General features: G+C 38.5%; 1 protein-coding gene across 1 annotated transcript in view; it reads right to left on the reverse strand.

Moving 5' to 3' along the window:
• Positions 1-4,863: 4,863 nt before the first annotated feature.
• LAMA4 (laminin subunit alpha 4) overlaps positions 4,864-19,260 on the reverse strand; it is a 96,778-nt gene continuing 82,381 nt past the window's right edge. The window contains exons 28-38 of the mRNA XM_035538342.1: positions 18,701-18,834; positions 17,154-17,318; positions 16,327-16,480; positions 15,420-15,613; positions 13,703-13,892; positions 12,682-12,837; positions 11,906-12,065; positions 10,736-10,866; positions 8,209-8,302; positions 7,068-7,187; positions 4,864-5,009 (exon numbers count right to left, since the gene is read on the reverse strand). Of these exons, the coding sequence (XP_035394235.1) occupies positions 4,864-5,009; positions 7,068-7,187; positions 8,209-8,302; positions 10,736-10,866; positions 11,906-12,065; positions 12,682-12,837; positions 13,703-13,892; positions 15,420-15,613; positions 16,327-16,480; positions 17,154-17,318; positions 18,701-18,834 (1,644 nt within the window). The remainder of the gene's footprint in view (positions 5,010-7,067; positions 7,188-8,208; positions 8,303-10,735; positions 10,867-11,905; positions 12,066-12,681; positions 12,838-13,702; positions 13,893-15,419; positions 15,614-16,326; positions 16,481-17,153; positions 17,319-18,700; positions 18,835-19,260) is intronic.

Below are 19,260 nucleotides of genomic sequence, written 5' to 3' on the forward strand. Positions count from 1 at the left end.
CGCTGGGCTCGCCGAGGGGGCTCGGTCGCGTGGAATGGAACGTTCCGGGGGAGGGGGGTGCGGTGTGGAGGGTGGGCGGTGCCTTGGGGGGGGCAGGGGTTGGTGCCGGCGCGTCCCAACGGCCGCCGCTGCCGAGGGAGCAGAACGCGTTCTGTGGAGGAATACAGAATTCTTCTTCTTTTTTTTTTTTTTTTTGGTCAAAATTGTGTGAAAAGATACATTTTGTTCCAAATATATTTTCAAAATATATTTCCCAAATATACGATTCAGTCGCTGGTGCAAAATCTATAAAAGTATATGAAACTATACATCAAAAATAAAATGAAAACAGGCATCCCTGGAAATGCCCAATGACATGCCCTCCCACCAGACCTGTAAATTAAAATTTTTAAAGTTCAGTTTAATATTTCTTGAGCAAATAATTGTCCACAGTGGATTAAGGAGGTGGTTTCTCCTCAGTGTTGAACACAGCAACTTTGGGACCCAGTCAGTATACCCTAAACCTTTATTGACTCTGGAGCAACCGTAGTGCTGACTCCTGCGCATGACCTAGGATCCCGTAGAGATTACAAGTCCCCAGTAAAACAAAGTTATAGCAAATGGCTAAAAAAAAAATCCTGAAAATATTGACTATGTATTGCTGCAAACAATAATAGTAATACTTGATGTATGAGAAATGCATGTAAGAAATACATATCCAGACTAATTTTTAAAAGCTGAGTTGAAAGAAAAGAATCCATATACTGGAAATATGTAGTGTTTTAAGTTCTTAAGGAAAAGTACGGAGTAGTTTAAGCTTATGCAGGCTTCACATTTGAAGTTGCAAAGGACCAGTGGGTTCATTGTTACAGGTGGATGGAAACCTCAGTATGAATAGAGTAATACTGACTGAATAGAATAATGCTGCCTCAAACTCTTCTTTTATAAACGATTGCTAGTGTAAAACTACATGGATATTAATCAGGAAAGCAGATAGTAATTTCTCATCTCTCTGGACAAACTAAGTGCAACCTGTAGCTTAATTTTGTTCCCTGTGATTACCAAGACTGGTCCAAAACTGTGGTCTGTTCTAGCTGCTGGATGTGAGGCTATTTCTATATTTTTTGACTATGGTCATGTCCTTAAAGTCTTCCCTTCATGTGTCTTTTTGGCCTAACTTTGGCTAAAAACAGTGCCACAGTGCTTGTAAACATTGTAAAGCTTAATTTAAAGTCTACAGAAGTCTCTTCTGTTACTGACTCTGGCTTGCTTTCTTCCTTTTCTTTTTCTTCTTTTTTTTTCTTTTTCTTCCTTTACTTATTTATTTATTTTTTATTTTTTAATTTTTCCAGTTAGTTACACTTTCTACTTGTTGTTTCATTTAGCTATAGTTTTTGTGGTCTATGTCCCATCACAATTCATCTTAGTGGGATTTGCTCCATTGCACATAAGACAGCAGAAAGAAACCCCAGGTGTTGTCTTCCAATGTACTATTAAGAGGTCTGTGATGGCAAATGATTGTTCTCCCTGAGGTAGGAAACATTCTGAATCACGGATGCATTGAGTTTCATATTCATATGGGCATACATTTTAGCTTCCAAAAGAGGTCTGACGGGCAGAAAGTGGGTACATAATTACCAGTTTGGCTTGATGCATGCGCTTGGAGGCTTAATGAAGGCAGTTCAGCTGTGCAAAAGAAATAGTCACACACTGACCTGTTTCATTGCAGTTCAAGCTCCTGGTTGCCATAGTATAAACAGATGAATCTAGTTCCCTCAGAGACTTCTTGCCCATATGAATTATTTAATCACCAGTCTTATACTACTGCATGTTTCTTACCCTTATTTTCTCAGTAATTTTTATTGTTGATGTTGTACAGCAATAGCATGCATAGCTTTGGAACATGAGTTGAATTGTAGGAGTAACTTACAATGTTATTGAGAGGAAATGAGTTGACATGGCCCACTGTGAATCCATGAATAACCCTTAAATCCCAATCCCAAGAAGAGCCAAATGTGCATCGTGAACGTATGTGCTACGCTTTCAGCAACTTTTTAATTTGACTATTTAGGTCACATGCTGCTGTAGGGAGAATACACTGGAATTTGAACTAATGTTATTCCTGGATTTTTATCAGCACTTAGTTCACATACTAAGTTGTTTTACTTGGAATTGTTGGCTGTTGGGAAATTACTGTCAAACCTTTAACCTTTCATCTTTCATTTTACTTTTCAGGCTATTGTCCATACTCTTGATCCCTGAGGAGAAAGAAAGTTGATAGGAACTGTGGGAGATCTCTACAGATCTTCAGAAATAAGAGAGAGAGGGGCCAGAGATCCTAATTAAATAGCCTACTTTGAAGCATTTTTTTGAGTGTTTCAACTTGAAGTTGGATTCTTTCTTATATAGCCATGCAAATGTCAAATTTCAGAATACTCCATGATATAACAACACATGAAAATCTTGAAGGTGTCAGAAGAAATGTATAAGCTCCTTAAGGTCAGGTTTTTTTTTTTATTCTTTTTGTAGTCTTGCGGCAGAATTGAGCTAGTTATATTCATATTGAAAATGCAAATGAACAATCTAACAATGTACCTGAGAACTTGGAGTTTTTTCCCAGATCTTTGTAGATGAAGTGTTTTCTGCCCTGGAGCTATGAGTTTTAAGACAGAAAGACGAATTTAATTCTGGGAAGATTTCTGCTTAGGCAGTTACCTTTTCCTAAACACCAGGAGCTTTGAAATGATTGCAGATATGTGTGATGTAATACATCAGGCAGAGTTTTTGGGTGTGTGTGGAATGGTAATTTCAAGGTTCATGAGAGTGTTGGGAGCAGAGGAACTCAAGTTATTCTCTACTCTCCCGTGACTCTACAAGAATCCTCCAGTTTGTAGGTTTTTTTTTGTTTGTTTTGTTTTTTGGAAATCCTATTCTGCAGAGGGAAAACGTGCATCTCTGAGGCCTAGAGAGGAAACTTGAGGAAGATGTCCTACACTGTTGCTGGGTTTGATTAGCTGGGGTTATATTAAAGAGAAGTAAACGGAATGGTAGCAGTTTATTAATTTTAATGTGCATTTTATTCACGTACTATTTTACTGTATTTTTTTTTGTTTTATATATATATATAGTATGCAAAGGACTGATTAATCAGAAAAGTCATTTTTATATGTAAAACCACTGAACAAACCCAAATCTTATTGCAGCAAATATGTCTAAGAAAAATACTGTTTTTACCAGACAGAGCTTGGATGTAGATATGAGAAAATATGCTTCAGTCTGAAGTAAATGTAAGACGGAAAAATGTTGTGAGTATATGTGTGCCAGTTAACATATAATGCTCCACTTAATACCAGCATTCGCTAAACTGTGATGCTCTTAGAGGGCACAAGCATATGCTATTCTCAGCTATCTCTGCTTAGCAGCTGCAGACAACCTTGAAAGGAATTTTGGTAATCCTTGTAACGAACCTATCTAAGCTGTGTATCTGCTGTTCTTTTCTCTCCAGCAATGGGGTTCAGGAGCCCAGGGCCAGAGGAAGCTTAGCTGAAGTTGTGGCATCAAGAGATAGATTAGGCCAATCTAACAAATCGCTGCGTCAGAGCCAAGAGAGACTTCTGCTCCCCTTTCTAGTCTTTGTCCCAGCTGCACAGCCCTGACACCATGCACAGTCTCCAGTACCCACTAGGAGTCCAGCTCACTGACCTGAGGATATCACTCTGGCCCCAATAATAAAAAAATCCCAATCCAGAAGGCCTAAAAGTTTTCTACTCACAGTCTCAGTAGTGGCTGGAAACAGGAAAGAGTTGAGCAGGCATATTGCTTTTGATATCTGAGAAAAATACAACATTTGAAGGCAGCTGGGTTTGGGGACCCCCAATGTGCTTGGTAATGAGGGATACTCACACTGCTCGCTTCTAAACTATGAACGGTGGGATGTGGAGTGACGAAAAGAGAGGGCTGGGCACCACTCCCAGAAAAAGATGGCCATTAGTCCTGGGGGCTTAGAGTTGCAAAGACAAGAATGGGAGGTGTGTCCAGGAGAAGGCAGAACAGGCATGGGGCTGAAACCATAAGCAGAGCTGACAAGACTGGTGGAAAGAAAGGCATGCTTTCCTCTCTCCTCCTGGAGCCATGCTCTCTTCTCTTGTCCATTCTCTTGTGGCTACTGAGCCACAACACGGGGCTGTATAGACAAGTGGAGAGGCAGTGATGGCATCCTATCTGCCAGGGAGTCCCTGTGCCAGTCTGTCCAGAGCTTGCAGTTTTTCATCTAGAATGAGCCAAGACCACTTCAGTCTCTTAAATCCCTTTTCCTGTTGTGACTGGGGAAGGTACTGGTTAAGGCTGACACAGTATGCTCTCTGCCCCTCAATTTAACTGAGGAATATGTAATTGAGTTGATTTTTTTTTTTAAATCTTTAACCACAGTTATTTGCAACGTGAGTCTAGCATATAGCTTTATTCTTTAATGGACAGTAGCACATCTTTTCCTGGGACACAAATGGTGACCTAAAATATGAAATGACATACAGGATCTATCTTGGAAATAACATATTTAATATATTTTAAATTTCTTTTATGATTCCACATTTTCATGTGACAGATTGGCCACGCACACTATAAGAAATGGTAAAGCTCACTCTTGTGGTATAGTAAGAGAACTGCAGAAGCAATAGCTCTTTATTCTTCAGTGATTTTTGTTTGCACATAAACATTAGAAGTGACCCTTAAACATAATGCTTTCTGTAGATGGATCCTTGATATTTTCTTTTTTCTTTTTTTTCTTCTCAGCATTGGTGATGAGTAGAACACTTTTGCTCTATTTTTCTTTCTTGTGGTCTTTACAGAACCACAGAAACTTTACAGGATTGATGCAGTGCACTATCAGGCTGCTGGACATGTATTGATGCTTACAGCACCACTAACCAAAGCTGCTTTACTAAAACTGACTGGTTTTTCATCAATCATGAAATTACGAATGCAGCCAATGAAGGAGTTGCGTGTTGTCAGGCTGGAAGTTAGCAGAGACTCTGGAAGAAACAGATTTTAAGGAAAAAGAAGTTAGAGTTTAGGAAGACTGAAATAATCAGTTTGGTGGCATAATCTGTACTGGAAGCTGAGTCTCCTCAATTGCAGTTCAGTGCTCTATTCTAAAGCCCATGCTGTAATAGATCCTACTTGTGACCAGTTCATCCAGAAAACCAAAGCCCAAATTCTATAGAAAAGTTTAGCTGTATAGAAAAGTTTAGCTACTGGGGTAACTAGCTTTTGGAATAGTCAGAATACACTAAAAATATTTTTGTTCCACTGAATAGCTTGCATGGATGAAAGGAATGTTGGTGCCTGCAATCTAGTCTATGTGTGTGATAAGAATCTTCCAAAAAATTTTCTTTCCTTTCAATTTGCTGCTAACTGCAGCTTTACTGAATCTTCTGTGGGTCATTTAATGTCTGGACTACTGCCAGTGTTCCAGAGGCCACTAGAGTAAGTATGGGGAGTTATCTACATTTAGGTAAAATTCTTGACAGTACATAGTCAATAGAGGTTCAATCTTGCATTTTTGGGTGACTGCATTTTAAGTAACAGAATAGATGAATTCCAGGCTGCATGTTTGCAATTTCTTTTAACATTACATGTATCATTGTCTGTGTCTGATTTGTTAGGTTGCATTTAGTTTACTGTATTTACCTGGTAATAGTTAGTGCTGTATTTTGTTTGTTGTTGTGAAGTTCATTATAAGATTCTTTTGTGCCAGGGTGATAATAGTATATAGAGAGCCAATGTATGGCATTGCGTTAGTATTCTATAATTAATGTAGAAATAGAAAGCTCTGTTATGACGCAGAACAGCATTTGCAATTACCACTTTATATTACCTCTCTGGGAAGAATTCTATCCTAATAAAACTCCAATTTGGATTTAAAGAGTGAACAGGCATGTGCACATAGATTTTATGATTCCCTTTGGGCTCATTTTTCCTCCTGGTAGTGTTGGTTGGATGAGAACATCCTGCACTCAAGCCACTAATCCAAGATAAGCAATATAATAAATTGTATAGTTAGAGCTGCTCGTGATTGACATGCAAGGCACAGAGAAATAATGCTGCAAGCTTTCAATGAGGAATGTACAGGAGATGATTTAAAAATTGAATCACGTAGTGTTGATTACAGTTTGCATATGAACCCCAACAGAGTAGCTCTGTCTGTTGAATAAGGGAAGTAAATGTAGTAATCTTGTCCCACGCTACACAGATGGTCTGTGAGTCACAAATTCACATTAGCAGACATCTGTGCAATAGGAATCACTAGTCAGAAAAAGGATCTTCATGTTTGGTATTGTGTTCAAAGACGCCATTGCTTGCAGAAGAGGAAAGCAGCCTACCAGCAACAAATCCTTGAGACTCCATTTACAGTGAGTTTCCAATCCCGTAAATGAATAAACAACTAAATAAATAAATAACTTCTTTAAAGCAGTAAGCCCTTACTGGAAAGGAAAGTGGAAAATAGTGATTTTTTCTAGCTAGCAGACTAGAGAACTGAGCCCATACCCAACTCTCTAGCAACCATGGATGTCTTAATTTCAATGAAGCAGGATATTTTTCTTCAAGAATGTGAGGCAGAACATTTCTGATCAGCTCCTGAGCCTTTGAATTTTACCAGGTTGTTCACACGAGTATGCTTTGTTCTTTTTTTTTTTGAAATTAAAACTAGGCTTAGAATCATAGAGTCATAGAGTCATAGTATGGTTTGGGTTGGAAGGGCCTTTAAAGACCATCTAATTCCAACCCCCCTGCCATGGTCAGGGACACTTCTCACTAGGCCAGGTTGCCTAAAGCCCCACCCAGCCTGGCCTTGAACATTTCCAGGGATGGGGCATCCACAGCTTCTCAGGGCAACCTGTGCCAGTGCCTCACCACCCTCTGAGTGAAGAATTTCTTCCTAACATCTAATCTAAACCTACCCTCTTTCAGTTTAAAGCCATTACCCCTTTTCCTATCACTACATACCCTGGCAAAGAGTCCCTCTCCAGCTTCTATGCTTCCTGTGTAAACTGTGTTGAAATTTGAGTACAAAACTGCCAAATACTTACCTGGTACACCTCCAATAAACACTGGCTCTCTGTGGTCAATTGCCTTTGGGTTTAGTGGCCCTACTACATGGTTGACTTCAGAGTCTACATCCAGCTGCACCACATTGGCATCTCTAATAACTGGAAGGAGAAGGAACGGGGATGAAAAAGATGCTAAAAAGCAACATCTGAAGTTTTTATGACAGAAAGGAGTATCTGTTTGATCTAAGTGGTTTGATTTAGTTTTCACTAGACTAAGAGTGAACCATTATCAGTGCCAGTGACAGTACCTGAGCAGATTTTGGTAGAGAGCAGGGCCAATGCAAGATAGGGCACAGGAGCAAGGGTGCTTCTGAGCGAGATTCTTGACTGTTGGTGGCTGTGTCTAGTCTGCAGGGCATGAGCATACAATGGTGGGCTGCTGAGTAAAACTGGTAGCCAAATCATTCCCAATAGTGGACCTACTGGAATGCACTGAGGTTTCCTCCTTGCTTGTGTGCCTTGGCTTCCTTCAGAAGGAAACCAGAATGCATGGTGAAAGGGCACACACTCAGATCTCTTCTGGATGTGACACTGGAAGGCATCCCAAATGACCACCCCAGACAGGAAGGTAGGGGAGTCCAGAGTACCTGAGGTTTAGATGTACATTTTGACTTTCAAACGTGGGAATGAAGGATTGCTGTCTTCCACAGGGAAAAAATCCTGACTGTAGACCTCTTTCTGTGTGAGGTTGGGGTTCCCAGGTCTGTCCTATTTGACCTGTAAGGGCAGCATATACGTGTGCCCAGTATTGGGTTAAATATCAGTATATTTAACCTCTAATTGGAAAATTTGGCAAAAGAAGAATATCATCTGGTATACGACTTGGAAAAGGTTGCCAGTATTTCAGCTAGGCTGCCTTGTGTTCCCTGAACAATAAGCATCCATCTTTTTGGTGTTTGGTAGGAACTTAGTGCTTGTATTCTCAGGAAACCCTACAGTTCCTGTGTCTGAGCAAGGAAAAGGACTGCCACTTTCTTATGAACTTGCATCTTGACAGGTGAAAGGGAAGAATTGAAAATATGACCCCATTTCCAGTGCACTGGTCCATGGAGATGGATAGCTGGGGAGGGAGAATTGGGCTCTGTTACTGTTCTTAAGGGGATGATCAAGTTTTACTGACCTGCAATTCGGTGCCACCTGCCATCACAGAGACTCTGTTTCAGTGTCACTGAAGTTGAAAAATCCCTGATTCCATTATTCAGTTTCACAGTAACCTGGGGGAAAACAATGTAACAGTCACTGTAAAGCCCCTCCTGTTCTCTTTTTTTTTCTTCTTTTTCTTCTGTTGTAATGATGCGGTGTTCCCCACTCAAAACGAGTAATACATAAGTGAAAGAATAACAGGTCATGAAATTCCTTAGAATAGCACATCTAATTCACAGATTTTGATTTTTATTTTTAGGATTCAATAGTTCTGAAACATTTCTGATTTGAACTCAGAGAAGAGTTCAAAGAAAGAAAAAGAATTTCACTCAAATTTTCTAGTACTTCTACTCTATAATTTCCTGGGTGTTAAATTAGTGTTTAGAGGCATCAGATGATGTTTTGGCATCTTGATAGCCACTTAATAAGGAAAACAGTCATGAAAAACCTGAGTATAAAAAAACAGTCAAGATGTGAGAAAAGAATAGATAGAGAAATCTAAGAATGACCTCTAAGTTATTTCTTCATGCTTACCAGAAAGCCGCTGGCAGAGCTAGAAAGTGAACCTAATTCTCAATTTTGCACCTCTGCATCAATCATGTGGATGAATATCTTCCTGCGTGCTAACACCACAGCAGCGGCAGGGCAGCGCCATGTCCCTGCTGCAGGGCACAAGATTCCCAGTGGTGATTGCCAGAGAACTACAAACACTCAGCCCAGCCTCTCAGGCTTGGCAAATGTCTAAGTTTTCCCTGATGATACTGACAGCTTGTTGGCTAAAAATGTTGTAAGGAACCAACTTATATTTAATTTTAGGGGATCTCTGTTTCAGAGCAGTTGTAACCAAGAAAATTTAAAAACTTTTTTTTTTTTTTCTTCACAAGGGCACCAACAAACAAAAATGCAATGATCCTCATCTTCTCTTTCATCCACCCTTGGACAAAATACATAGGAGTGATTAAAGCAAATGAAGAGTTTTTAGAGAAAGCGACGCCTTAATAAATCACTTAGACAAGCTATACTGATATAGAGAGATAAAGGCATTTGAAAAATGGACTAAACATACTGATCATTCTTGTTTCTCCAGCAGAAATGTTGTCACAAAACAGGTCTTTGGTAATGAATTCAAGGAGAGCAGGTAGATGATGGTAAAAACACAGATGCTTACTAAGAGGGTAACTAGCATACCTGTCATACCTGTTGCAGTGACAGGCAAGGAAGAACTGCTTTTCCATAATGGATTTTGTTTTTGAATTGCATATGCATTATGCAGGAAGTGAGGTATGAAGTAAAAAGTGAGGCAATAGCTTTTGTTAGGCCAACTGATACAGCTAGAAAGACAGACAACCTTCTGGACATGCCAGTATTCCTTCAGATCTTTACAGAAGAAGTACTAGGCTGGAGCAGTTGTACAGAGATTCAGCCTTTAAGTGTGGCATGATACATAGCAGTGAAATGTGCTATGGTAATTTCTTTGTTAATTTACCAACGAGTAGCTACATCTGTAAGAATGGGCTGTCAAAAGTTAGGCACCTTACTGAAGCACCTGTTGTCTTCTCTATAGTAAATATAGAAAAACAGATTCTCTGAAAGATAGCTCATCCCGCCTATGCTAGACACCTGCTTCAGGGTAGGATGAATGACCATGTTGAACTGTCCACTCAGATTCTCTATTGTAAAGTTCTGTTCTTGTAAGAGAAGTGGCAGCATGTTTCCCCAGGTGTTGCATTTCTACCTGAGATTCAGCCAGCCTCACTTAAATATCCTTCTGTTTGGCTGACAGTTTGATATTGGGTAGTGCATTGCAGTGGCCATAGAATATTCACACTGTCTAGTCTCTGAATTTCTTTTTTACAAAAAGGAAAAAAAAAGATTTTTTTTTTCTGTTCTAAGCCTTTGCTTGTTTTGTCTATTTAGACTGCAGCTTATTGTTGCATGTGTAGAATGCCTAGTATGGAGGGATCCAGAGTCTAGTGATGAACAGAAAAAAGGTAGCAACAGCAACAACTATCTGATGAGTTAATTTCAAACCTCTCTCATTCAATTAACAGCCTTAGAAAAATCCAGGGGTCTAGAGACTGGATAAACAGACAATCAGAACTTTGCCTTTTCCTCCTTTTCCTGTTAAAGCAAGAAGAGAAGGAGCACAACTCAGACTCTTCTAGCATACAAGAAATAAAAATCCATCAAGTGAAATCAAATCCCCGTATTTGTTATACATTTTTAATGTGTGGATGAAAGAACAGTACCAAAGCAACAGTGCTCTGCTCATTAAATATTAATCGTTGGTATCAGTAAAGTGATCTGATTTTGTCTTTGGTGTTATTTTTTTGTATGTTAAAAGAAGTACCTGGGTTGCCTAATCTAAGCAGTTAACATATCTAGCAGAGGAATAAGAATTGAGTAATGGCAAATTTGTAAGACAAAAGCTGCATATAGCAGACCCCAAGTATGTAGTAGAGGAACTAGTCAGAGAAGTGGAAGAAATGTGACCTTCATTATACCTGTCCATTTCTCATGTGCATATTCAAGTACTCCCCATTCACGCTGTGGCCATGCAGTAGAATTCCTGAGCTGCTTCGGGGACGTATTTCAAAAACAACTTCAAATTTCAGGCCTAGACTGAAGGATTCATCTGTGAGGGAAGAAGAATAACATTCTTTATGTAGTGAGTTAATGGTAAAACTGGACATCTACTTAAAGTCAACATGGAAATTCAAAGTCCCAGGGTGGAACCTATTTGCCCTGTCCTCAAAAGTATTAGAACATGTGCCAGTACACGTAATTGAAGAGATGTCATGGTGTGCCATCAATGACCCACTTCAACTTTTGTTTTGATTACATTTGCTTGAAGTACTAATAAAGGTTTCTGTATGTTTCTCATTTTTCAAAAAAATAGGTATTCTGTTAAAAAAAATAGCAATGAAATGGACAGCAGAAAATAGTTTCCATTTAGATTTTTTGGCAGTTTCTTATTGTGCAATTTGCTAGACTTTCAGCAGTCTTTATGCAGTGAGTGGGAGTTCACTTGAGCTTTGATGATTCAATAGCAGAAAGTCCCTTTTTCAATCTGCTGGCAGGCCAGGGAGCGAATTAGAAACACTGTGTGGGTCTTCTTGCTGTTGCCAAATATAAATAGGGTTGTGCAGTTTCCTTCCCTGTTCAGATCACAGCCTATGTGACCAAAAGAGTCCTCTTAAAACAATTCCTGGAATACAACAGGCCTCAATGACAGAAAATATGTGTCCATCATGCTGTTGTTCAATGTCAAGATATGCAGAAAGCTTTTCCTCAGGATTTTTGAATGGCATGTTATTTTATTAATTACAAACTAAGGGATGACCTCTTGCTGGTGTACTTGGTTTTAGCTGCATTGTCTTCTACATCTATAATTTTTACCGTATTATAAAGTGTTCTCTGCTGAAATTATTCTAAGTATTTTAAATATATGTATATATACACACATATAGATATACTTATCTAGCAACTTATTAAGTTTCATGGTGACGTTCTTACCTTTCAACATCATCTGCTTACCACAATAATGGTCTGTACCTAATAATCCTTACAGCTCACAGCCTTGGAAATTACCACATCCTTTAGTGAAATATACCATTTTGAAGTACAGTGAAAATGACAGTCTTATTATTAAATACATTTTGGTAGTGTATTACCAAGGACAACATATCCTCCTTCTGATGAAAAGTATGTTCCCGCTTCTGATGGGCCTTCAAAGCAAGGTGTTACACTAAAGGTCTGCGAAGCCGAAGTAATTGATCTTCCGTTGAGCTGCAAATTGCTGAGACAGCCACTAAAACTGTAGACTGAGTTAATCTGGATGTGGGGGGAAAAGCATGATTAGTAGAACCAAAGTGCAACTAGAGCAAGACAGTATTATACATACCACACAACCCTGGGGCAAGGCAGAGGCCTACTTTTCCTGAGTAGTGTAGCTATCTTGTTAGGCACATATCACCAAAGATTACCTTGAAGGGGTCTTGGTTATGTTTGCTTTTGCTTTGACACTCCTTCCTATATACATCAATATCGTAGATGTAGAGCAGATTTCTGATTCCTAGGTACTGTCTCAAAACAGAGATACTGAGCCAACACTAAGCCTCTCTGAAACTCATGTATCTCAGACCTTAGAGTGAAATTGATCTCACCTAACTTCCCCTGACTCACCTAAACTTGAATGTTGCTAAGATTTCTTTCTTCCTCAGGGACCACTGGCTTTCCAGATACTGCTGCAAATTTACTGATATCTAGCCCCGTTACCGCCAGCTCAGCCCTGCAGGAGCTTTGCTATCCACTCAGACTGAGCTGTGTGCTCCTCAGCATGCTGAAAATTGGGATCAAAACATGCTTTTGTTTGAACTCATCCCTACAGGCAACTTTTGCATTAGCTGTACACAGAGGTATGGGATGATGTAATGGGTGTCAGATTTACCTGGATGTTCTTCACAGCTTTTCCTGGAGCTACACCCCCAATATACAGTGGTTCAGTGACTTGCCAGGTATTAGTGTTACCACTGAAAGATTCTTCCAGTACTCGGAGACCATCAATTATCAAGCGGCCGATATTTTTTCCTCTAATAAATATTACCTAGAAACGGAGAAAAAGTATTTGGAAGATTACTTTCATCAGTTGAGGGAACACTTCTCTCCAGCGGAAGGTAAGAAGTCTGAGGAGAAAAGCTTGTGAATCATAATCTACAAACCCATTTTACTGACTGCCAATACTTTTTGCCGGACAACTCTCTCCACATTTATGTAAAGATAGATAGTAGAACTGCAGTCTTACCATTTTAGGGTACAAGGCAGAGGTATTCCAGGTGTCACAAGGTCTACTGAGATCTCCTCATCTTATATTTGCATATATGATTGGTTGCTACAGTGCTATCACAGTTAGTATTTTCATGGACTTCTCATGTTTTATGGTTTGGATTCATTCAACCTTCTTTAAACAATTAAGTGCCCGATTTAGGAACTTAGTAATTGTAGGCTTCTTTTGTAGTTATCGAGGAGAAACGGGTACCTACAGAGGGAAATTCACCTTGCCCTTAAAATTGTCATTTTATTTTCTTGGACTACAGAGGGAGCCTAAGAGAGCTGTACTCCTTGCTTAGGCACTTCCAAGAAATTTGCTGAACAATCCTTCCTTTCCTAGCTAACTTTGTTTGTTTGTTTGTTTGTTTCACTATTCTACTTGCTTCTGTCATTTTTTTTCAGTGTTGGGAGTTGCTGGATTTTTATAACTGATTCACTTTCCTGTCCCTAGTTAATGACTTGTTAAAATACTGCACGAAAGTTTTGGCAGAAGCTTCCCAACATATAGGTGTGATTGTGAAAACATGAATGGAAATTCCCTGAGCTGTCAGATCATCAGTGTTTTTACTGTAGCATTATAACAAGTACCATCATCATACTGATTGATTGTCTTTTTTTTTTTTTTTTTTTTTTAAACTTACATTGTGCCAAAGGCCATCGTTGTATTTCTCCTGGCTCTTAATCCTTATCTTCTGATGACCAGCATTAAACATAAAAATGAGTCGGCCATGGGCAACAAAAAGGGCCATGAAATTGGTTTCTTTTTGGTCTGAGATGTAGAAAATCATTCCATGAGATGAGTGAGTTTTCAGACTGATAGAGAACTGAGCTCTGGCAAACAAAAACAATATCAGTATTAAAACAGATATAATTAACTGAAATCAAACTGCAGCAGAGGAAGCCTGAGATTTTTTTCTTATCCTAAGGAATATATATCTCCTTTATGGAAGTGGTGTTTCTGAGAAACTTCCCATTAGTTTTGGAGTAGAACTCAAAGTTGGAGAAGTAGCTGCCTTCCACGGAACTTATTTTCAAAAATCAAAATCTCTCGAGTGAATAAAATCAGAATAAACCATGAATAACTGACAGTGTATATATTTCCATTCCTGTTGAACAGAGATAAATTTTCCTGTGATGGCACTGTTCACAAATCTCTTCTGTTATTCCAGACTTGCTGCTAAGCTTCTGCATCCCAATAGGTCCTCATTAAGTCCACTACAGCATGGCAAATTATATCTGCTCTGTTCAACATGGTAAGCAGTGAAGATTTCTTGAGTGATTGGTATTACTACTTTGGGTCTAAAAAAGGCAAAGCTGCATTAGTGTAGCATAGAGACAGAACTGATTAGTCCTGCTTCTCACTCCAGGTGACTAGCTTAGTTCCTATTCCTGATATTTTCTGAAGGGCCTGTACATTCGCCATTGCATGTGTGTGTACATTCCACACGCACTTAGGCCCTTGCCAATATCAGTTGTTTTAAAACATCATACGTCTTTTATTTTTTTAAATGTGCATAACAATGAAAATTCTGTAATAACAGTTGTAACATGAATATATCTTGTAAGGATGAAAGGACATGTTAGAGTTTGTGTTTTCGTTCTTCCATCTCATATGGGCACCATCAGGACTACCTAAGGAAAACACTGTTGAATTAAAACAAACCTAATGGTTTTGTTACTTAAGTCAGGAAATAGCACTCTTCTTTTCTGAGTTAGTGGTCTGGTATGCTTCCAGGAAGTGCTGTGTTGTTGAATTTATAGTCTTTCATGGAAAGTATTAAACCACAATCCTTTGCTGGTCATAACACACCATATGGCGCATTCTGTGGGAGCCTGAGAAATGAATGTCCACAATATCTCGACTCATTATTAATTACTTGTATTTCCATTATGGCTTGAATTGGACGTGGTTTTCATAGCTTTATGTCCTACAGCACTGTGTAGACTCCTAAGCATTAAACAGCTGCCAATGTCCACTCAACACATAACTATATTTCATTTCTTGGTGAACTATCAGGTTTTCCAGCTCTGCTCTAATGACATTACTTCTTGCATAAAGAGACCGATGATACACTGCTTGTTTAGAGATTACATTCTCAAAGTCTTCATACAAATAGGCAAGGAGACACATTTAAAAAAAGAAAAAAATTACAATACGGATGAAGACTCCACAAAAGGAATGTAACTAGAAACACATCATATTTATTGCTATTTCTCAGCTGAAATACCTATTAATGTATCCTAACAATGTACTCTATTGAAAAACTTGCCTAAGATATAACAAAAAAAGGCCAGCAGAAATATGTCATTTTTTCTTTCAAAGATCTTCTATCATGTTTATTTCTGAAGTCCCTTTACCTTTCACTTAAATCCTTTGGTATGTGATCAAATTCTTGCCGGCTGTTTGCTGTTCCTCCAAACTGATAAGCGTGTTCAGTTGCTTTGGGGTTCATCGGCAAGTGGCACTGAGGGTCTTTTTGCATATTCACTTCTTGATACATTTTTTTGAGGCCAGTTGAAGGTTGTGAGATCTTGTCCTTATCTCTTCCCACCTTCACAGAAAGAGAACCATTAATCAGATATTTACATACTATTGGACATAAAACAAATCAATCAATAAATAAATATTATTTATATACAAGTCAACAATATGCTTTTTCCTTACAAAAGTACCAGGAATGGTTCCAAGTCAGATTTTCCTTACAGATATCTACTATAGATACTCATGTAGGGAAGAAGGGATAATTAGAATGCCTTTGTATAATTATAATCCAATTCTTTTGCACTTTTCAACTCTTCCTCTCTGTTTTTGATGATATAAGCTATAGTACAGACATAAAAGAACATGCTTGGGCCAAAAGATCTGCATGCTGGAAGAGGGATTTTTCTTTCATTTATATTAATGTATGCTAGCTGCACCCAGTAGAGAGAGCCATGTGGACATAGCTGAGAACAGAAGCGAGCTTATTGCCTTTAGGCTGTAGAAGAAATCAAGATGGGCTTTTTCTGCAGGACTTTTTAAAAGATGACAGAAATTCTGTTTTACAGTTCTGCTAAGAAGGAGTGATGCAAGCGTAGGCCAGATACACTGGATCAGGACAGTCATTTGTAGTGATGGAATGTATAAGGGAATGGAATCCTTTCCTTTTCTATGTCTGAAGTGTTACATTTTTGGTGTCCATAACTTGGAGAATTTACAGTCATGACAGAGTATGTATCAACAGTGGAAAATTCTAAGGTGGTACTGACACAGTTTGTAGCAAACCTTTTTATTACGGTTTCCTTTGGCTTTTGATGAGTTTTTTCCTTTCTTATGGAGAAGAGCAACAGGAGGGGATTCAACAGGGCATCCATAAAAAGAAGTCTGAACTTTCTCAGAGTACCGCTGGAAATCTTCCACTTCAACCTCTTGATCCAATCTGTGTTTCAAAGAGGGGATGACAAAAACAACTTTTTTCCAAGTGTTGGAATTCTTCTAATAAAGACCACAGTAATTTACGTTTGAATTTTAAATGATGTTTTGGTGGACTTTTTCATTCTTGGATTGTGGATAAAAAATTACAGATTAATCAGTCAACGTTTGAGTATTGTAGGCAGCCTATCCTACCTTTGTCTGTTGTACCCATGCTCTCATAAATAGTCTGAATCTGAAACACCAATTCGCTTTAAAATCTATATAAGAATATTTCATAAAGTGATTAAGAGCAAAAAAATTTGGACCATTTGCACATGACCAAACTCCTAACTTCAGCAATGTCTGTGAGATTCCTTAGTATCATTTTTTTTTAAAGGCAGAGATGTAAGCTACTTAAGTGTAAATTACAGCTATTCAAATTCTGCATTGCACCAACACCATTAGCATGAAAGCTGATTTGCATCAAGTTCTTCCCACTTTAACAATATCTCAACATAGCAGGTCTGCGCCAAAAGATTCCATAGAAAATAAGGCGAGAAACGTATTCACACATACTGTCTAGCCTCACAAAATGAGAGAGGGATTTTTATTGTGAAAATCAATCAGCTCTCTTGAGCTATTACCCGAGCTGTCAGGCAACGATTGCCTAATAATGTGTTTAGGAGGATGCTACGCACCTAGTGAAGTATGCATTGCTTATGCAGCCAGTGAAGTTGGCTTGCTGCGTTTTGAGGGGCGAGCCACCAAAATAGAACTTCTTGATGCTGTCAGGGCTTTTCCCTGCTCTGTCCTTTGCTGGATTCTTCTTGCTTTGTTTCTTGTCATCAACACTCAGCTCATATCTGCAAAGACAAAGCATCCACTTTGTAGGCTGGTTTTGGAAAAGTCCATGATGGTGGTTAGACAGCATATTACATGCACCTATGCTCAATGCTCAATGCATATGCACATGCTCAATGCATAAAATCACTGAATGGTAGTGCCCAAAGTCGTGAGACCTTCTCACATCTGTGCCGCAAGCAGCAGTGACATTAGCCCACTGGCATCATAGAGTCCAGAGGCCCACAGATGTCATAATATCCTGAGATTAATCATGAAGTCCAAAAAAATACAGTCCACTCAGTGAAGATAAATAAACCAACGGATTGCTAATAAATGGATGGAGATACTGTTTGTGTAATATAAGATCTAAGCTCATGCTATTCCTTCTTCTTCATGTCCCTATCCCTTTTTCCTTCTCTTTCATCACAGTACATGGATGTTTGGGCTTATACAATGTCCTTTACCTAATATCATTTTGCAACAAGCACATTAATTGCTGCAGATGCCAGGAAGGATTTTACTGCTTTAATAAGAAACTGAATATAGCTAAAGCATCAGACAAGCGAGCTCATTTCTTTGGCGAGCTCAGAATTCAAAACTTTCAGGGAAGTGTGACAGCCCTCAGCACTTTTCCATGGCACCTTTATGCACTTGGAGCTTTTCGAACCATGTTTCTTGGATGTCAGAAGTCATAGGTACAAACCTCCATTTCAGTTAGAAAACTGAGAATGACCTGGTTGAATCTGCATAGGCAAGGTTCTTGAAGAAAGAGTATTTTGAGTATTTACTGTCTAAGAAAATTCTAAACACAGAAAACAACAGTAAAACACATACCAATAAAACAACGCTTTCAACTTTTCTGAGAAGCAGATACAGACTTATTTCCCACTGCCATATTTAATCTTACATTTATGTCTTTCAGTACTAAAAATATTTTAAACATGTTCCACTCTGTATATCCCAAAGGAATGCTTTTTCTGAAGATGCCTCAATTACTTCAGGGTCAATTTGGGATTTCATTAGCAAATCAGAACAGTCAGTTCCGAGGAAGAAAGAATTTCCTGCTAGTTTTTCTTAGTTTATACTAAACTGCTTTCATACCTAAGGACAAAAAAAAAGGACTAAGCTTTTAAAAACACTATTCTTTTCTTTTAGTTTTAATAACATTTCCCAGCATCTCATGCTCAGGCCACAAAGGCCAAATTTCAATCTGAGATTTTGGCTTTGATTTTTTTTTTTAAACTGAATTAATTAGTTAAAAATATCAGTGGAAAAAAACAAACAAACAAACAAAAAACAACTCCTAAAATCACTTTGAGAGTGAATATTGAATGCTAATATGCACTTTACAAGAAATATTTTATTCTGAAGGTAGGGAATAAAAGTTGCTGGACAGTTTTACCTTTCTGGTGTGATGGAAGTAATGATAAAGTGGGTTTTTCCATCGTTGTAATTTCTGTCTGGTGATTGAATTTTGATTCCACTTGCATTTAAAACAACAGCACCTCTGTCCATAGAGATGGATAATACATCTGACTGAAATACAGACAAAATCATCTTCATAAGCAAGTGTAACACAGGAAAGTTAACAGTTCTGTTTATTTTCCTGCTGTATTTGTTTTCTCCAACCAAAGAGCTTTCTTTTTGCTGTTTTCCCAATTTTTACTGTATTTAAAGAAAGATAAATTGAGAAGCAAAACAGGAGATGATCTCACTAGAAATGATATTCTTGCTGTTTTTTAAGATTGAATTTTGGAAATTCTGCTACTGATTATGTCTCATGTTTCTGTCACATGAGCTCCTTACATCTAGCATAGATGTATGATGTTTACATTTCATTTGTGCTTCTGGTACCCCAGCTATGGTACTACATAGAGCATCTGTACTTCAAGATTACCACTGTCGTAAGACCAACACATTTTTTCTTTTCCTAATTCCCTCTGATCAGACCTGTTCAGTCAC

This window comes from Cygnus atratus, chromosome 3, assembly GCF_013377495.2.
Source record: "Cygnus atratus isolate AKBS03 ecotype Queensland, Australia chromosome 3, CAtr_DNAZoo_HiC_assembly, whole genome shotgun sequence".
Lineage (NCBI taxonomy): Eukaryota > Metazoa > Chordata > Aves > Anseriformes > Anatidae > Cygnus > Cygnus atratus.